Source organism: Falco peregrinus, chromosome 16 (assembly GCF_023634155.1).
Source record: "Falco peregrinus isolate bFalPer1 chromosome 16, bFalPer1.pri, whole genome shotgun sequence".
In the NCBI taxonomy this organism is placed as follows: Eukaryota; Metazoa; Chordata; class Aves; order Falconiformes; family Falconidae; genus Falco; species Falco peregrinus.
In genome coordinates this window covers 8,074,125-8,089,717 of record NC_073736.1, presented here as the reverse complement: position 1 = coordinate 8,089,717, position 15,593 = coordinate 8,074,125, and the positions used below count along the sequence as shown (strand labels likewise).

General features: G+C 40.4%; 1 protein-coding gene across 4 annotated transcripts in view; it reads left to right on the top strand.

Moving 5' to 3' along the window:
* NGF (nerve growth factor) overlaps positions 1-15,175 on the top strand; it is a 34,428-nt gene extending 19,253 nt beyond the window's left edge. For 2 of the 4 annotated variants that reach the window (XM_027797019.2, XM_055819645.1), the window contains 2 exons: positions 10,882-11,022; positions 14,296-15,175. In XM_027797019.2, coding sequence (XP_027652820.1) covers positions 14,308-15,027 — 720 coding nt within the window. In that variant the 5' untranslated portion in view covers positions 10,882-11,022; positions 14,296-14,307 and the 3' untranslated portion in view covers positions 15,028-15,175. Of the gene's footprint in view, positions 1-10,629; positions 11,023-14,295 lie in introns of those variants that run through there. The other 2 variants (XM_055819646.1, XM_055819647.1) reach the window with 2 other exon arrangements.
* Positions 15,176-15,593: the final 418 nt, after the last annotated feature.

The following is a 15,593-nucleotide window of genomic DNA, read 5'->3' as shown; positions in this document are numbered from 1 at the left end:
TCAGAAGTATTATTCCCATACCTCATGTGGACTTTTAACAAGGTGGGTTAAATGCAGTTAGAATAAGGTGGGCCCAGAATGAACGTGACTGCTGTGGGGTCAATACACATTTTCAGCTGCAATGAAATTAAGGAAGTCAATTTCTAAAGCTCTTGTCTGAGTTTTCTTGTCACAATTTCCATGTTGCCGTGTAAAGTAAATAATTAGAAAGTGAATTCAATCACTAGTAAGGTAATCGAATTCTGTAGGTCTCACAAAGGTAAAATAGATTTAAAAATAGGAAAGAATATCCTAGAACTGCAAAAGGAAAAAAAAAAAGGGGGGGGTCAGGGGGAGCAAATGGGAAAAGGAGCATAGCATAGCTACTGCTTGGCAAGAATCCTGTGTTATTCTTCAGGTTCTTCACTTGCTACAGGAATAACTTCTACTGATGGATTTGATAAGCTGGTGGTGAGGCCCATTTGATTCAGTGCTTGTAAAATGATTTGACATTGTTGGATGGAAGATCCTATATATGCAATGTAATATCCTGTTTCAATATTGACTATTTCTCCACTAATCTCAGCAATCTCTGAATGAACACAAGAGCATTTCCATTTTGTAAGGTAGAAGTTTTATTTTGCAACCCTTTGTCTATATCCTTAAGGGCTTTTTACAGAAAAAAATCCAGCACATCATTTTGAACTGCTCTGGCTACAAGACTTTTTATCAAGTGGAGCCAGATCCTCAGCTTCAGCAGAACATACATTTTAAAGTTCTCTCAACCCTAGCCTTCACTGCTGCATCCTTCCTGTATTTGACATACAAGTACAGACAGACTTAACTTCCCTTTTGTATTTTCAGAATTCCTGCCCCATTAAAATATCATTGAGGCTTTTAAAATAATTATAAAAGCACTGGAAGATTTGTAGAAGACAAAAGTCCTTTTTAATGTAAAGACTGAATAGAACAAGAAAGCCTGAAGCGCTTTCAGGCATCAAGTATTAAAAGTCAGGAGGATCTTGGCCATAACTTCTGGATGCTCTATGTACTTACATAATGTTCTTTTCCAAATTCAGAATCTAGAGAAACATTACAGATTATGGAATCTACCTTTGGGAATCTGATCATGACATACCACCTCATTTTTATCTTCTACCTCATTTTTGGAGTCACCACATTTTATGCATTACACTAGAATGCATGTTCAGTCGCTAAAAATCTCACTTGTTTGAACTTTTTTTGTACAGTGGTAGAAAAGTGAAAAATTATTTTTAAAGTGAGAATTATTAGTTTGAATAAGAACTAAAGCTAGCATTGCTATTAGGATTCAGCTGGTTCTTATTAATCAGGGTTTGGACAAGAATCAGGATTTATATTCCCTTTTGAATAACTGGAATAAGATCACTAGTTGGAAAACTTTACTGGCCCTTAAATATATTGTATGTTTCTGCTTAACTACTTATGGATGTAAGATGGGATAGTAACATTGCAGTCTGATAACCCTCATACTTTCTTTTCCCAGATGAATTCCAGTTTGATTTTGGTAGTTTCATAGTTTGAAATTCCAGCTCTTTCACTTCTGGTCATTTTGTATTGGAAACCTCAGGACCAAATATAGCAAGCTAGACACTTCACAGAACCAGCTGAAGATCCATTTGGGAAAGGTGGGGGGAGAGAGAGGACAGGCCGTGCACCCACCCTCATGCGGCTCTTTGGACTCGCTGTTTTAAGCAGCAGCTGGGGAATGACTCCTCTTCTTGTGTTTGGCAGGACCTTCAGGTGAGCAGCAATCTTTCATGCTGGCTGGCAGCTGGGTAGGATGAAGGCATCTGTTTCCATAGACGTCAAAGGCATCCAACTTTATACGGGTGGGATGATTTATCCCATTTATGCTGCAGTAGTTTTCCTGTCAGTTAGTGCCTGAGATCTTTAGTCATTCCTTTGTGCCAATGAATTAGGATTTATGTAACCCTGGAGTCCTATAAAATATATATACAGTTTGAAGTCTGTATTCAAAGTTCCAAAGTTATCATCACATGTCAATCATTAATTTCAGGATTTGCTTTATAGATTATAATATAGGGATGATATACAACTGTAGTATGCTCAGATAACTTCTAGCCAGCATTTTTATTTCTAGCTCACCTAATTTTACCAGCTTTATCCCATTGAGGCCACCAACTTCAGAAGAATCAGATCCACATGCTCCTTTCAAAGGCTGTTTTCTGGCATTTATTTTCAGAAAAACTTTTCACTAGTTTTGGTAAGTGACAATTCATTTTTCCTACACGGTATTTAAGGAGATTTTTATCCTGACAGAGACAACTTCTGTACCTTTTATTTAATGACTGTCAGTCTGTCTTTGTTATCTTAAACAGGATAAAATTTTCTCTCCTGTCAGGGTGGCTCTGTGCATGTCTCACACTCTACTAAAAGCCAGTCTGTCACAAGAAGAGCTGCATCCCTTCGCAAGGTTTCACTGGTATGGCCACCATGACCTGAAGATCATGTATTGTTTTCCAAGAGAAGCCACATTTTAGATGACTGTTGGTGACTCTAAATTCCCATGAGCATATTCTACAAGTCAGAGTATCATGATGCCAAACAGTACATTCTTAGAAACACAAGTCTTATGTTTGACAACTCAGCAGTTACAAAGTGAGCCTTTTAAAGTTGAGCTCTGTCTGTCCCATGTCGCAAGTCTCTCCACTGCTGCAAGAAAGCACTGCCTGTGGCTGGAGGCTGGATGTCTCCCATCAGGTAGCTTCACTCAGCACCCTGTGCTCTGACGGAATGGAGTGTCAATGAAGGTGATGGGCAATAGATTTTTTTTTTTCCTCTTTTTGGGCTTCTCTACAGAGGCACTAGCAATTTAAATATTTATGTACTGGTTCAGGAGGATAAAAGTGATAAAACTAGGCTCCTGCAAATCAGCCATTCCCATTGCTTATGCCCCAATAAGCATAAAATAAAACCTAAGAAGAAGTGTTTTCCACAGCCTTACTGGTTTGATTTGGTGAATCTCCACTATGCAGGTCAAGACTCATAGTGCTGTTTCCCCTTAAGTACCCAAAAGGGACAGACACATCATGGGCTGTCAAGCATTCTTGTTATTACTCTTGCCTAGACTAAACCTGAGTCAGAAACCTAGAGGTAGATGTTTATTGCTCATCCTGTGATGACGATGATCATGGTGACATGATGCATGCTCACTGCTGCGGGGCAGCATTTTTCTCAGTCTATTGCTCTCCCTAGAAATACTCAAAGGAACGTTTCAGTACTGGAGGCATTTGGAACAAAAGGAAGTGTATGAGACACAGGTAGCTTCCAACTGGCTCTTTAGTGTACATAAAGCTCTTATTTACAGGATGAGTAACTGTAGATATAATACAGGAGTGAAATCTCAAGTCCATTAGAAATTCCCATTTTCTTGCTCATCAGCCAAGATCAAGGGAAAGATGAAATGCAGTGCTTCTGACATGGCTCTTAGTCATAATGGAATTTGAAGGATTCCCTTCAAAGCTTCTCAGGTCTCAGAAACTTCTTCCCTGAATCGCTACTGCTGTATTTTAATTCATATACCTGTTCAAATGTTTCAGTGAGGAAGATGTGCCAATAGACACTTTCTCTTTAACAGCAACTGCTTCCCTCATTTCTCTCTTACTACCAGAAGCAGCAAGATAAAACACACACACTACCTGTTGCTTATTTTGGTGACCCTCATGATCCCATTTGCTGCGTAGACAGTTAAGCATACCATCCATCATTGCAAATAATACCAGAAAACAAGTGACAGTGACTCGCTGCAAACCATCTACTATCAGTAGCCCTAGCACAGCACACATGCTCCATGTTGTATCATTGGGAATAATTGCACAAATTTCACTGCTGGGTCAAACCCTATATAGTATGAACTACTTCTTTTGTCATTATTTAATAAAGTAATCATTTCTCATCTCTGAAATGGAGAAGTCTCATCAAATACTTTTGGGGGCTCTATTGGCTCATTCAATACTCTGAAAACTATCATTTCCTGTTCTTACAATGCTGGTTTTCTTCTATTTCCTGTAATCTGAATTAGAAAATTGGTAAATCAGACGTGTGTTCTCACAAGCCTAATCCCTTGTTCTTCCACTCCTTCTGCATGAACTGCATGAGAATACAGAGTAACTAGGTTATCTGCACTAGGGAGCTCACTTCTGAAGCATGCGTCATTTCATTAAATTGAGATGTATCAGGGTTTCTGTAATCACAAAGTCAGAAAGATTTAAATATCCTTTTTGTGTATTTTTCGCACGTCCCTAAGTAGGCCAACAACTTCAAGAATGACAGAAAGCAACATTCCAAATTCTATCATGCTTTAGATTACAACATTCTATGCCAATGTTTATTTTCATTTAGAAAATAATTTACTTGCTGTATTTGACTGAACCAAACTGAGCATTAATTTATCTTTCCTCTCACTAGCGTAGAAGCTACTTCAATGGAATCTGGTGAATGTGAAATCAGAAGGCTGTACTGTCTTCTCTATTAAAATTAGACACTAAAAATACTCTGTATTACAGACAAACATACCTCATTTTTACTGACATTAATAGCAGTAATACCACATTGGCAGCCCAATTCAATTCTAGTGCTTCACTTTACCTAGTCAGGTATCACTGGAATCAGCAGGATACCCAACAACCTCAAGGCCTACAAGACAGACAGGTTCTTAAATATTATCATTGGTTTCTGTGTTCTAACAGCCTAATCAGTACTCTGTGTGCAGCAAACAGAAAGTATCTAGGATAAAAACTGAGACAAAATTAAAGCCTTACTGGTGCATTATGAACAACAAGCAACAAAAAGGCTGGTCAAAGCGTTTTGGAAAATTTTGTTCCTTCAATTCAAGCCACAGCACACTTCACGCAAGCTGAGGATGCTCCCACCTGTTTAATACTATGACAGTAGATACATGAAGCATCACAGGTGTCCTGGTATAAAATCAAGGCTTGGTCTTAAGTTTCCACTTCATGCTGGTAGAACTGCAACACAGCTTTAATTACTGATTGCTCCAGCAGGTTTTTATTTGTTTTCCTGGTCTTTCAAGCCTTACATCATGAGATTTCACAAAGCAATACAATCAGCATATTTACAGGCTAGTATAATGCTAAGATAAAAACCTAAAAGGAAAAAAAAATATGGCATTCTTCAAGGAAAGCAAGAATACATTCCAACCAGACATGATGGAATTGCACACTTTTTAATAGAGTGTATATTAATCTCCACCAAACTAATAATGAGGAACTTTTTCCTGCTCACCCCATCTCCACTCAAATTTAGGAAAAGCACATGGCAATAAACACTCAGATCACACTGTCAGCAAAAGCTAATTGGAAAATTAATTGGGCTGAAAAATGAAAAGTTTTCAGTGCTGAATGCACATCCTCAGCCCTTACAGCTCACTATAGAAAACTATTCTGTGTTTCTGAATGGAAAGTCATTATTTTGCAAAAAATCACATTTTTTTAAACCTATAAAGTTTGGTGGCTGGAGCTAAATCATGTGCAATTTAAAAATAAATGTAAATGTTTTACCTGTTTAAGTGAAGTAATCGCTTAATCAAAAATGATCACTCTCATTTGTCTCAAAAGAACGAGTATCAAATTCAGCAGTAGTGCAGCCTGACTATTAATGACTGAATCCTGTTTTCTAACTTACAGCATTTGGGGGACTCAGCCAATATAGAAACATTAGGAATCATCTTTGTAGAGCTGTATGAGACACTGTAAGGCAGGGATTTGCCCCAGAGGAGATGGCTGTGATTTGATAGTCGGAGCCTTCATTGTACTAGTGCTGTGTTTGTAAACTAAACCTTAGAGGTTCTCACTATAGCAGCACTGGCTGGCTGTCAGCTGGCCTAGCAGGGAAGCTTTGTATACACTTGTGGCTAAAACTTCTATTGTTCTTGGTCATGACAAAACACATTTTGCTTCACCTCACAATGATTGTTCTAGAAGTATCACGCTCATTTTAAAAAGCTGCGTTATTGTTGATCCTGAAAAAAAAACCTGGATGACCGGTCTCTGAGTGCTGGTTCTAATTGATACAAGGCAGTACAGCGAGACCACAGTATGTGCTGGAAACTGAATTACCAGAATTCATGTTCCTTTAAGACTTAAGTATATCTTAACTGTATTACATTGGCAGCAAAGAAGAATGCAGGTGTTTCTCTTCATTCTATAGTATGAAAAAAAGAAAATTGTTCCTAATCTCAAGGATGATTCTCAGTGATCTGAATGCCCTGGGACTGATGGGTACTGGGAAGTTCTTAAAAGCCCCAGTGCAGACTTCCCCACTGGAAAGCTATCCATTGTTCATGATATCATGGTCAAACATAACCAGAAATAAGAAACATCAGAAGACCACAAACTTTCTGAAATGTAACTGTATGTTTTTCAAGTGAATTTCAAGTAGCAGCCTTTCATCTGACTCCCCCAGCCTTTCCTGCTGAGTCAATGAAAGAGCAAAATCAATCCACTTTGCACACAAATGTAAAAATACCCCTGAAACGTAGTAAAACATGGTGTTGATGTTCTGACAGTTACCATCAAGTATATATGATGTTATTCTGTCTAAACAGCTGATTTTGGAAGAACACATAACTGGAAGGAACCCTCCTGGTTTGGTTAAGTCCAGTCACTTCTGCTTAAAATATAGCCCCCAGAAAAGCTATTCAAAACATTAGGATTGTGACAAATGTGCAAAAGAAGTATTTCTGATTTGTTCTGACAGAGCTGAATACCTGGGGGAGGACTTTATGTGGGTTAAACATCACCACTGCTAGTCTGCTGGAGTTGTGTTAAATCAAGCTTCCATTTTCCCCTCCTTCAGAAAGCTTAAAATAAAACATTAACATTCTTGAAGTGAGAAGTGGCATTGTTCAGTGTCCCAGGGAAGAAGAGTGGGTGATGTCCTGGAGTCCAATCTTGCACGCTAGATTTCCAGTGGTATATACATATACAAGTGGTAGTCATGAAATGGAACTACTTCAACACAGTACACTAGTTTTTCTCCCCACTGTAATGATATTTTATCAATACTTCCAGGTTTGAAAGAGCTAGATAGAATTCTGTATTCCAGCAAAAACAGAGCTGCCAAAATTCAGCAGCAGTTTTCACAGAGAAGTGTCAAATCTATAAACTGCTCTTGGAATTCCAAAACTCTCACATGTATCTTTACATGCTTTATATCCCAGTTGCTAAGTGTTGAAGTACTGCAATCTGAATTGCAATTGATCTGGAATCAAGAGCCACAGGTGAGGGGTTTTACATGGAACAGAGATCTATACAGAGATCTGGCAACACTTTCAAGCACTGATATTCCTATTGGAAGCAATTAATTTAGTACATTCACTAAATTTTCAGTCTAAATATGTTTCCAGGCAACACACACTTTTCCTCCATTCTTCCTCAGATTCTGTGGGATAACTGTTTAAAAAACTAGGAATTCCCTACATATACTTGTCTTGTTTGGCACTTGTCTCACTTACAGGTGTGTGCAAGCAAAGAGTTTTTGAAGACACAGAACCACTTGGTCTTTTTATGTGATCCATTTCTCCACTCTTACATTAAGCCCCTCGTAACATTGCTTTTAGATTGTTCAGCTTTTACTAATGGCATCTTCATTGCATGATTGCCAAATAAGCAGATAAATAGGGAGACTGATCATCTATATTTCATTTTTATTACCTTTTTCAGACAGCCCTTAGATCAGTTGGTAAATATTGTATTTGTTCTACTGTAAACCCCCATGAAGCACTCATGTGCAAATAGCATTTTACATATTTAGAATGCGCCAGAACTCCTACTATATGTGCTGAGACTAAGAGATTAAAATGAAGTGGGGTTTATTACCCCCCAGGTCTGCAATCCTGAATGCATGTAAATGCTGAAGAAATACTTCAGTAGGGTATCTCTAGGAACGGTAGGTAGAGAGGAATAGTATATAGATGCTGTCTTCAGCACCATTTCAATAACACTGCATCATTTACTGGATTCTGCCACAAGCGGGAATCCGGGAATAAGACAGTAAAAGAACTTTAAAAAAAAAAACAGCTGAAAATAAACTCTTGTGGTTATAAAACCAGCCAGTTGGAAGTGAAACACTGTTTTCTTAGGGTGGCAGAACAGTTGGAAAAGTTGTTGGATTACTTTTGGCAGTGGCCGGCACATTATAGCTCTATCATTACTGTTACTAAACTGTCAAAAGTCCACTGAAAGGGTTATTACTTTACTAGTGCATTCTTGCAAAAATATAGGATACTCAATCTGCTAGCGTGAAGCTTTGGATTTTAGAACTTTGTTTGACCTTTCTGACACAGTCATACCACTGTAACTAGCTTAACTCCTAAATACTTTAACACAGGTACAGTAGAACATAAGCTATGATCTACAGACAGAGTAGATCCAAGGAGTGGCCAAATCATTGCAGAAGTGTTGCAAAATGTGATACAACAGGCACAAAAATGATTGACTTGGAAGATTTCAGTTAGATTTTTAAAAAGTAAGTAGCTTGTATTTGGATCTTGGTAAGAGCCAAACCCAATGGCTACAGTTACTGGCAGCCAGCTCTCCCATGGACAGAAATTGTGCAGGTGTAAAACGAATCCAGTTCATGCTTTTGTGTTAGCAGCATGTTCTCCTTAACAAATGCACCTGAATCTCCACACTGAATCCAGCAGGATCTTCTGCAGTACAGGACTACTTTATACTACTCTTAGTTACCTTATTACATGGAACAGATAAGCTATCCAAATATTTAAGATTAATGAAACACCATTCCTATCACTTTCAATGGCAGTCATGAAATTAGTCAGAAATGTACTCTGCTGAGCAGATGTCAGCATGCTGGATTTAAGTGGTGAAGACAATGATTTTGCTTTGATTTGGGGTCTATATGACTATTCACAGTGTAGTAAGACGAGTTATTTCTGCCTTTACAGTAACAAAAGGACAAGCATTTAATATGTGCTTTCATGCGTCTGCAAGCTTTGTATTTTCAGTAATTCTCAAGTATCAGCCACAAACAGATAATTCTCTGCCAACAAATGGCAATCTCTTACTCTCCTGATTATCTACTGAACTGATCAAGAGATTTCCCTGCTGTTGTAGTTGTTGCTTTCAGCCCATTGCTTTCCTCTTCTTCCCAAGACTTCAGCAGCTACCCTTATCTTCTGGCTAATTCCTCCTAAGTCCAGGAGCAGGTCCACAGTTTATGTTGCCTCAATGAAAAGAGTATCCCAGCCAAATACCTCATTTGGACCCACTCTGAATCACACACCAAGTTTAAGGCCTTTGTCCTGTGAAAGGTCTTCAGATTCTCTCCCAAGCCACGAAGATCTGAGTATGTCTCTGGCCCTCACCTGATTCCTGCCTGAATACTAGTGAAAAAAGGAAGCCTGCCTAGAAGAGAAAGAGGGTGACTCATTGTCTTTTCACCTCACCAGTGCTAGTTTGCCAAAGGTCTCGATTAAGAGATTCCATCAGATAAGGACACACTTGGTTCACCACCTAAAATGTCATCCCAAGCTTGTCTCCAAGTTTCATTTCGTACAGCATACTGATTTTCCGGTGTTTACCTAAAACTGCAGACATCCAGCACTGAGGCTGACCAGTTTGCTGGCTTTTAGCACCAGTGTCTTTTTGCCCTGGCAGTATAAGACCCTTATAACTTTTTTTTTTTTTTTCTTCTTTTTCCATGTGTGAATGAAAGATCTCAGTTATCATCTCTTCACTGAAACAGACCCTCAAGCTGCCTCTTTTGAAATTGCCCAAGTGGAACTTGCATTCCAAACAGTCAGCAGACTACTGTCACTGGACAACATATGAGATGTTGTCACTCCAGTCTAATGAGCTGTATGATTTATTTTTTTTCTCCACTCACCTCCACTGAATGTGACACTACTACAAAAGAGTCTAGCCAACCTTGCAACTGCATTTCTTCACACTTAGCTTAGACAATGATGGGGAGGCTAGAACTATCCTGTGGGCAGCTGGTATTTCATGTGGAATATTATCACTGCCAATATTACTGTATGCATTGATGAAAACTCAAAGGAGAAACTAAAGCTACTTTCCACTAGCTATTCATAATGTAGGGCAGTATGCACATCTGCAACCCCTTTCAGGGACTTCCAGCATTTGGGCATCATGAGAAGACAACGCGCAGGGCACGAGCCATGTAACTAAGGTGTGTGCATAGCAGGTTTGTGGAGAGGGAATAGACAGGTTCATGTCTTGTAGGTACTATAAATGCCTCTGGTTTTGTGTGCTTGAGTATTGACAACAGGAGTGCACCAATTTCAAGTACTGTAACAGAAAAAGGACACAGAAAAAGCTGGTGAAACTGCTGTTTAGACCAATCTGGACAACCACAAAGAGTAGCTGCCGAGTTATACCTTAGCTGCATTTGATGGCACACAGCTAGTGGTACCTTTTGTGTAACCAGATTTTCTTCCCAGACAAAGATGATGGGGGTGTGGGTATGTCTTGGTCCTCATTTATCTGTTGCTACTGTGCAAACTCAGTGTGTGACATCGGCAGGTATTGCTTCACTATGCTGCATCACTCCTGGTTTTGGTGAGCCTGGAAGATGCCTGAAAGGGATCAGGAGCAGCGGACTGTTAACCAGAGTCTCGTAAAGGTGCCTAATAAAGGTAGCTCTGTCTTAGAAATGCACTGCTCTTGAAAGTCGTGAACTGCACTTTAGACAACCTCTACACTGTAACAGTGAATGGGCACGCTTCAGAGAGCCAAGCAAGTAGATTTGTCCCTGCACTCCTACTGCCAAGCGGGGAATGGAACTGAAAACACTTATTTGTTGGCTATTTATTAAAACAAATACTTCTACTTCTAGTGGAACACAGAATAAGCAACTCCCAGACTCAGCTACGCAGTCGAACTGGCCCGATGGCATGCTGCAGCCAACCCCAGCTCAGCGTCTGGATGAAATAAAGACCTTGCTGGGGGAGCAATTTTTTGTGCAGTACACTCAGAGGTAAGCACAACACACACACACTCTATTCTCAGAGCAGACTGAACTCATCTATTGCCAGTATCACACAATAGCCTTAATAGCCATACCAGAAGCGTTTAAATGACACTTGACCAACATACAAGCGGGGAAGAGAGCTGTTATCGTGAACTTAAACAATCATTGGTCTGTCTATCAAAGAATGAAGTTGAAGACAGTTTGCATTTAATACTCTTCGTTTTGGAAAAGCTTAGTTCTTTGACTTATTAAACAAGCTGTTTCACTGATACCCGCTAGCAAGCTATTGTCTGGCTAAAATGGGAGTTTCCACTTACTTTGTCTTTTTTTGTTCTGTCTCCAGATGTTGTGGGTAATGTTTACTTATAATGAGAGATGGTTCGCTTAGAAGTCACAGTTCTCATTAAACATCCTCTGTTTTAGTGAAGTTTTTGTATTTTTGGCATTGAAATGCCTGCAACAACCTTTGTGGCCAATGTTACAGATAGCCACATGCTACCAGCACTAGAATTGGCAGCTGTGCATCTCCCTGGAAGTTCAGGCGGCTCCACTTGGCATGCACTGTGAACACATCTAGAAAGCACCATGAAAGGGTGTAGTAACTGATTATGTGACAAAGTTTAGAAATAACCCCCTCAAAATAGCCTGTAAAATAGCTGCACGTCAGCAAAAAAGTCTGCAATCCTCACTGACAAAGGCATACCTATTCTTTAAATGTTAACTTTGTTTGCTTGTGTTGTCATCAAGTCTAGTCCACTTTTTTAATCTGTCAGTTTCTATTCTCCACTAATTTAATAATTCATTGAAAGATTAAATTTTGAACCTTCAGGAAGACTACCAGGTGTCTCAAATACATTTTGTCTGTCTTTGGGCCACACTGCCCACAGAATGCTTTGACACAAAGAAAGGAAATACAAGACACGTTAAAAAAAAAAAAAAGGCGAGCAGGTGAGATCTTTCTGATTTTGTGTTAATGGCCTTAAAGCAGTAATCTTTGCATAGGCAACATAAGAAACTCAGAGAGGGGAGATAAATGTAGCTGCATTTTAGAGCAGTGAATCTTGTATAGCACAAAACCAGAAACAGCTCTTTGCTGACATTGCAACGTCTCTTTCCTATAGAAGGAAATAATAAAAAAAGGGTTTATGTATAAACACAATAGGTTGAGGCTGCTATTGGCATGTCTAAATTGTGCCTGGATTTTGTTCTGCAAACCTTTTCCATTAACATTTCTGTTGGGAAAGCTAACTCTTTAGAGATGTAATAAGCCATCTGATTTTAATTTGGTTGTAGAATAAGGGGTTACTCTGAATTGTGCATAGCCGAGCTATTGAGCTACGCCCAGCTCTGTTTCCTTATACAGATGATGATGACTGTTCAAGCACAAGCAGCATGTGGGAAAGCAGCAACCCTCAGCCTTGTTTTAAGCAAATTAAAGTAGCTTTGGAACAGTAAGGATTTTCTGTGAGATTTTACTTTCCTCATCATCATTTTATCCCCAACAATTCCAGCCCAACTGTTGTACAGACAACTGTTAATGTGGCTTTTGGCCTTTCTCTTCTTTTCTCCCCTTGATGCCGGGACTGTAGCACCTTCACCCCCTTCAGTCACTACCTTCACTTGGCTCCTTCTACTGATTTCTTAAATGCTTGCCTAGCCCTGCACAAACACCGCTGTTTATTTCATTTCAGTTCTTGTCCAAGATAAGGCTATCCACACAAGATCCTGTGGGACATCTTCAGGTTCTGCATTTTCTACAAGACTGTGCTCCAGCAAAGCTAAAGCCCTGGCTGAGTGCTTTAGGGCTGCTTGGGATTCTAGTCTGAGAAAGCCGAGCAGAATGAGAGGGGGAACTTCAACAGTAATTGACCCACACCCAGAAAAAACATAAAGACATGCTGGGAAATCACAGCGGAACTGCAGAGCCTGATTCCCCTTTTACAAAACCCTGTTTGTCCAGTCTCTGTGCGGCTGCCTGCCTGCTGGCCGGACACAGTGTGATTCGGGGCCAGCTGAGGCATGTCAGGCAAAACAAGGCAAAGAGACAGGGGAGGAGCCTCACTCAGTAGTTTGCTGTTTATACCTATTAAGTCTTCACAGAGGAAGTAAGTCTGCTCTTCAGTGCAATTTCAGATAATTTTTTAATCTCTTATTCCCAGGATGCCTACTGCTAATTTGTTAACCTAACGTGGCTGAATTAGTGAATACGTGATAGTTACCTAAAAAACTATTACTGCCGCTGGTCTTCTAGCATAATGATGTTCTCAGTGAAGTTTTAGGCATTTGTCTTAACGCTTTTCCACACCCAAACAGATACGCACGTTCTCCAGATGGAAGGAAGGCTAGCACTGGATCTGCTATGCCGTGGCATTCATGGAGCTCCCTGCTCATGGCATTCTGAAAAAAGGAAGATGCTTCCCTGTACATAATTCCCAGTACTATGTCCGCAGCTGGGTTTTACCTATGCTATACCCAAGATGCCAGTCCAGAAATAGCCTGTCACCACGGTGCTCCTATGTAATACCCATATTTGCCCTAATAGGCAGCTTGAACATGGAGAAATCCCATCTGCCTTTGTGACATGTGATGCCTGAGCTCTTCTGGAAAGGAGCCTGGGCTTTATCTGCCCCAAATCAGCAATGTGGTGCATCCTGAAAGGGCAGATAGGATAGATGGAGGCTGCTGGAGGCTGCTGAGCCAGCTAGAGTGGTGGGGCCTGTCCCCATGGCAGGTAAGCGTGGCTGTTGAGTGTGTGATAATGGCACAATTCCCTGGGGCTCCCTGCCCCTCCACAAGTATCGGCTTGGTAGTCCCCACCCTAGCCCCAAGGACACCTCTGCAGACAAATTAAATGAATGGACAGCTATTTTAGCCAAGGGACTGCTTCTGCTCTCACTCTGCCGGGTATTTGCAGCCAAGAGACCAGCCCTGGCCAAAAAGGTTGCTGCAAAAATCACTAGAGATTTCACTCCTGGGAACATGCTGTCGCCATATGGCCTCCACATTAACAACACCAAACAAGCGCTTCATAAACAGCGTTCTAATAACAAATACCAGAGGAATTAATAATAATCTAGCTATTATTTTCTAATGTTCTTGCTTTATTAAGAACGTTTATGCTGTCTGAATGAGCTCTTCCGGAAGAACAACATCTGGCACCCACATGAATACCTGATGAAATCCACACGATCCTGAATATCTTACAAATTTATTGTCAGCAACAGCATCTGTTTGTGCCAGCATGGCTTACAGTAACGTTACATTTTTCTTTTGTTCTAGGTGCATAGCGTAATGTCCATGCTGTACTACACTCTGATTATAGCTTTTTTGATCGGCACACAGGCAGCTCCAAAGACAGAGGGCAATGCTCCACTGGAGTATCCTGCAGAACACTCCCTGCTCAATACCCACCGGAGTAACAGACATCACATTCCCCAGGCAGCTCCACAGACGTCCCACAGCCACTCCACTTGGACGATAGGTAGAAAAGAAGCTATAAATATCACCATGGACCCAAAACTTTTTAAGAAGAGGCGGTTCCACTCTCCTCGGGTGCTGTTCAGCACACAGCGCCCCCCAGTATCAGGGCAAGGCCAGAATCTGGGATTTCTCAGCAGCGCAGGTTCTCTCAACAGGACTGCCAGGACCAAGAGGACCACACATCCCGTATTACACCGGGGAGAGTTCTCTGTGTGTGACAGTGTCAGCATGTGGGTTGGGGACAAAACCACAGCCACTGACATTAAAGGCAAAGAGGTGACAGTGTTGGGAGAGGTCAACATTAACAACAACGTTTTTAAGCAGTACTTTTTTGAGACCAAGTGCAGGGACCCTAAGCCAGTCTCCAGTGGGTGCCGAGGGATTGATGCAAAACACTGGAACTCTTACTGCACCACAACACACACCTTTGTCAAAGCGCTGACAATGGAGGGCAAGCAAGCAGCCTGGCGATTTATCCGAATCGACACAGCTTGTGTATGTGTGCTCAGCAGGAAGTCAGGGAGACCCTGAGCTGGATCTAAGCCCCATGACAGCATCCTCCTACCCCCCTACCTCACACTGTAAATTATTTTAAGTTATAAAGGACTGCATGGTATATTTATAGTTTATACAGTACAGAAACAACCTCATTATTTATTAAACTCTTTTGGAAACCTTTTGTGGTTTGCAATTTATTTACTGGCAAAACCCTTCAGAAGATGTTCACCTTAGTCCCATTCAGCCCTAGGACTCAGAAACGTTCACAGGGCTGCTGAACAATCTTTGCTCGCCATTCTACAAAAAGAACACATTTTGCACACCGTTTTCACACATAATTCCTCTCTTCCACAACAAAAGAATTTTCCTCACAAAACCCGCCAGTTTACTGTGAAAATCTTGTAGGTTTATTTTATATCAAGAATTTTTTTCCAGCTACCAAGAGACCGTGAAAGACTTTTCAAGACTTGCTTCCAGTTTTAGTAATTATCCATAAAATTATTAATCTTTTTCCGTCAATCATCTTAGTGAACTCCTGCTAGAAATACTATTCTGCATATTGCCAGATAAATTTCTAAGGTCTTTGGTGCATTTTTTAA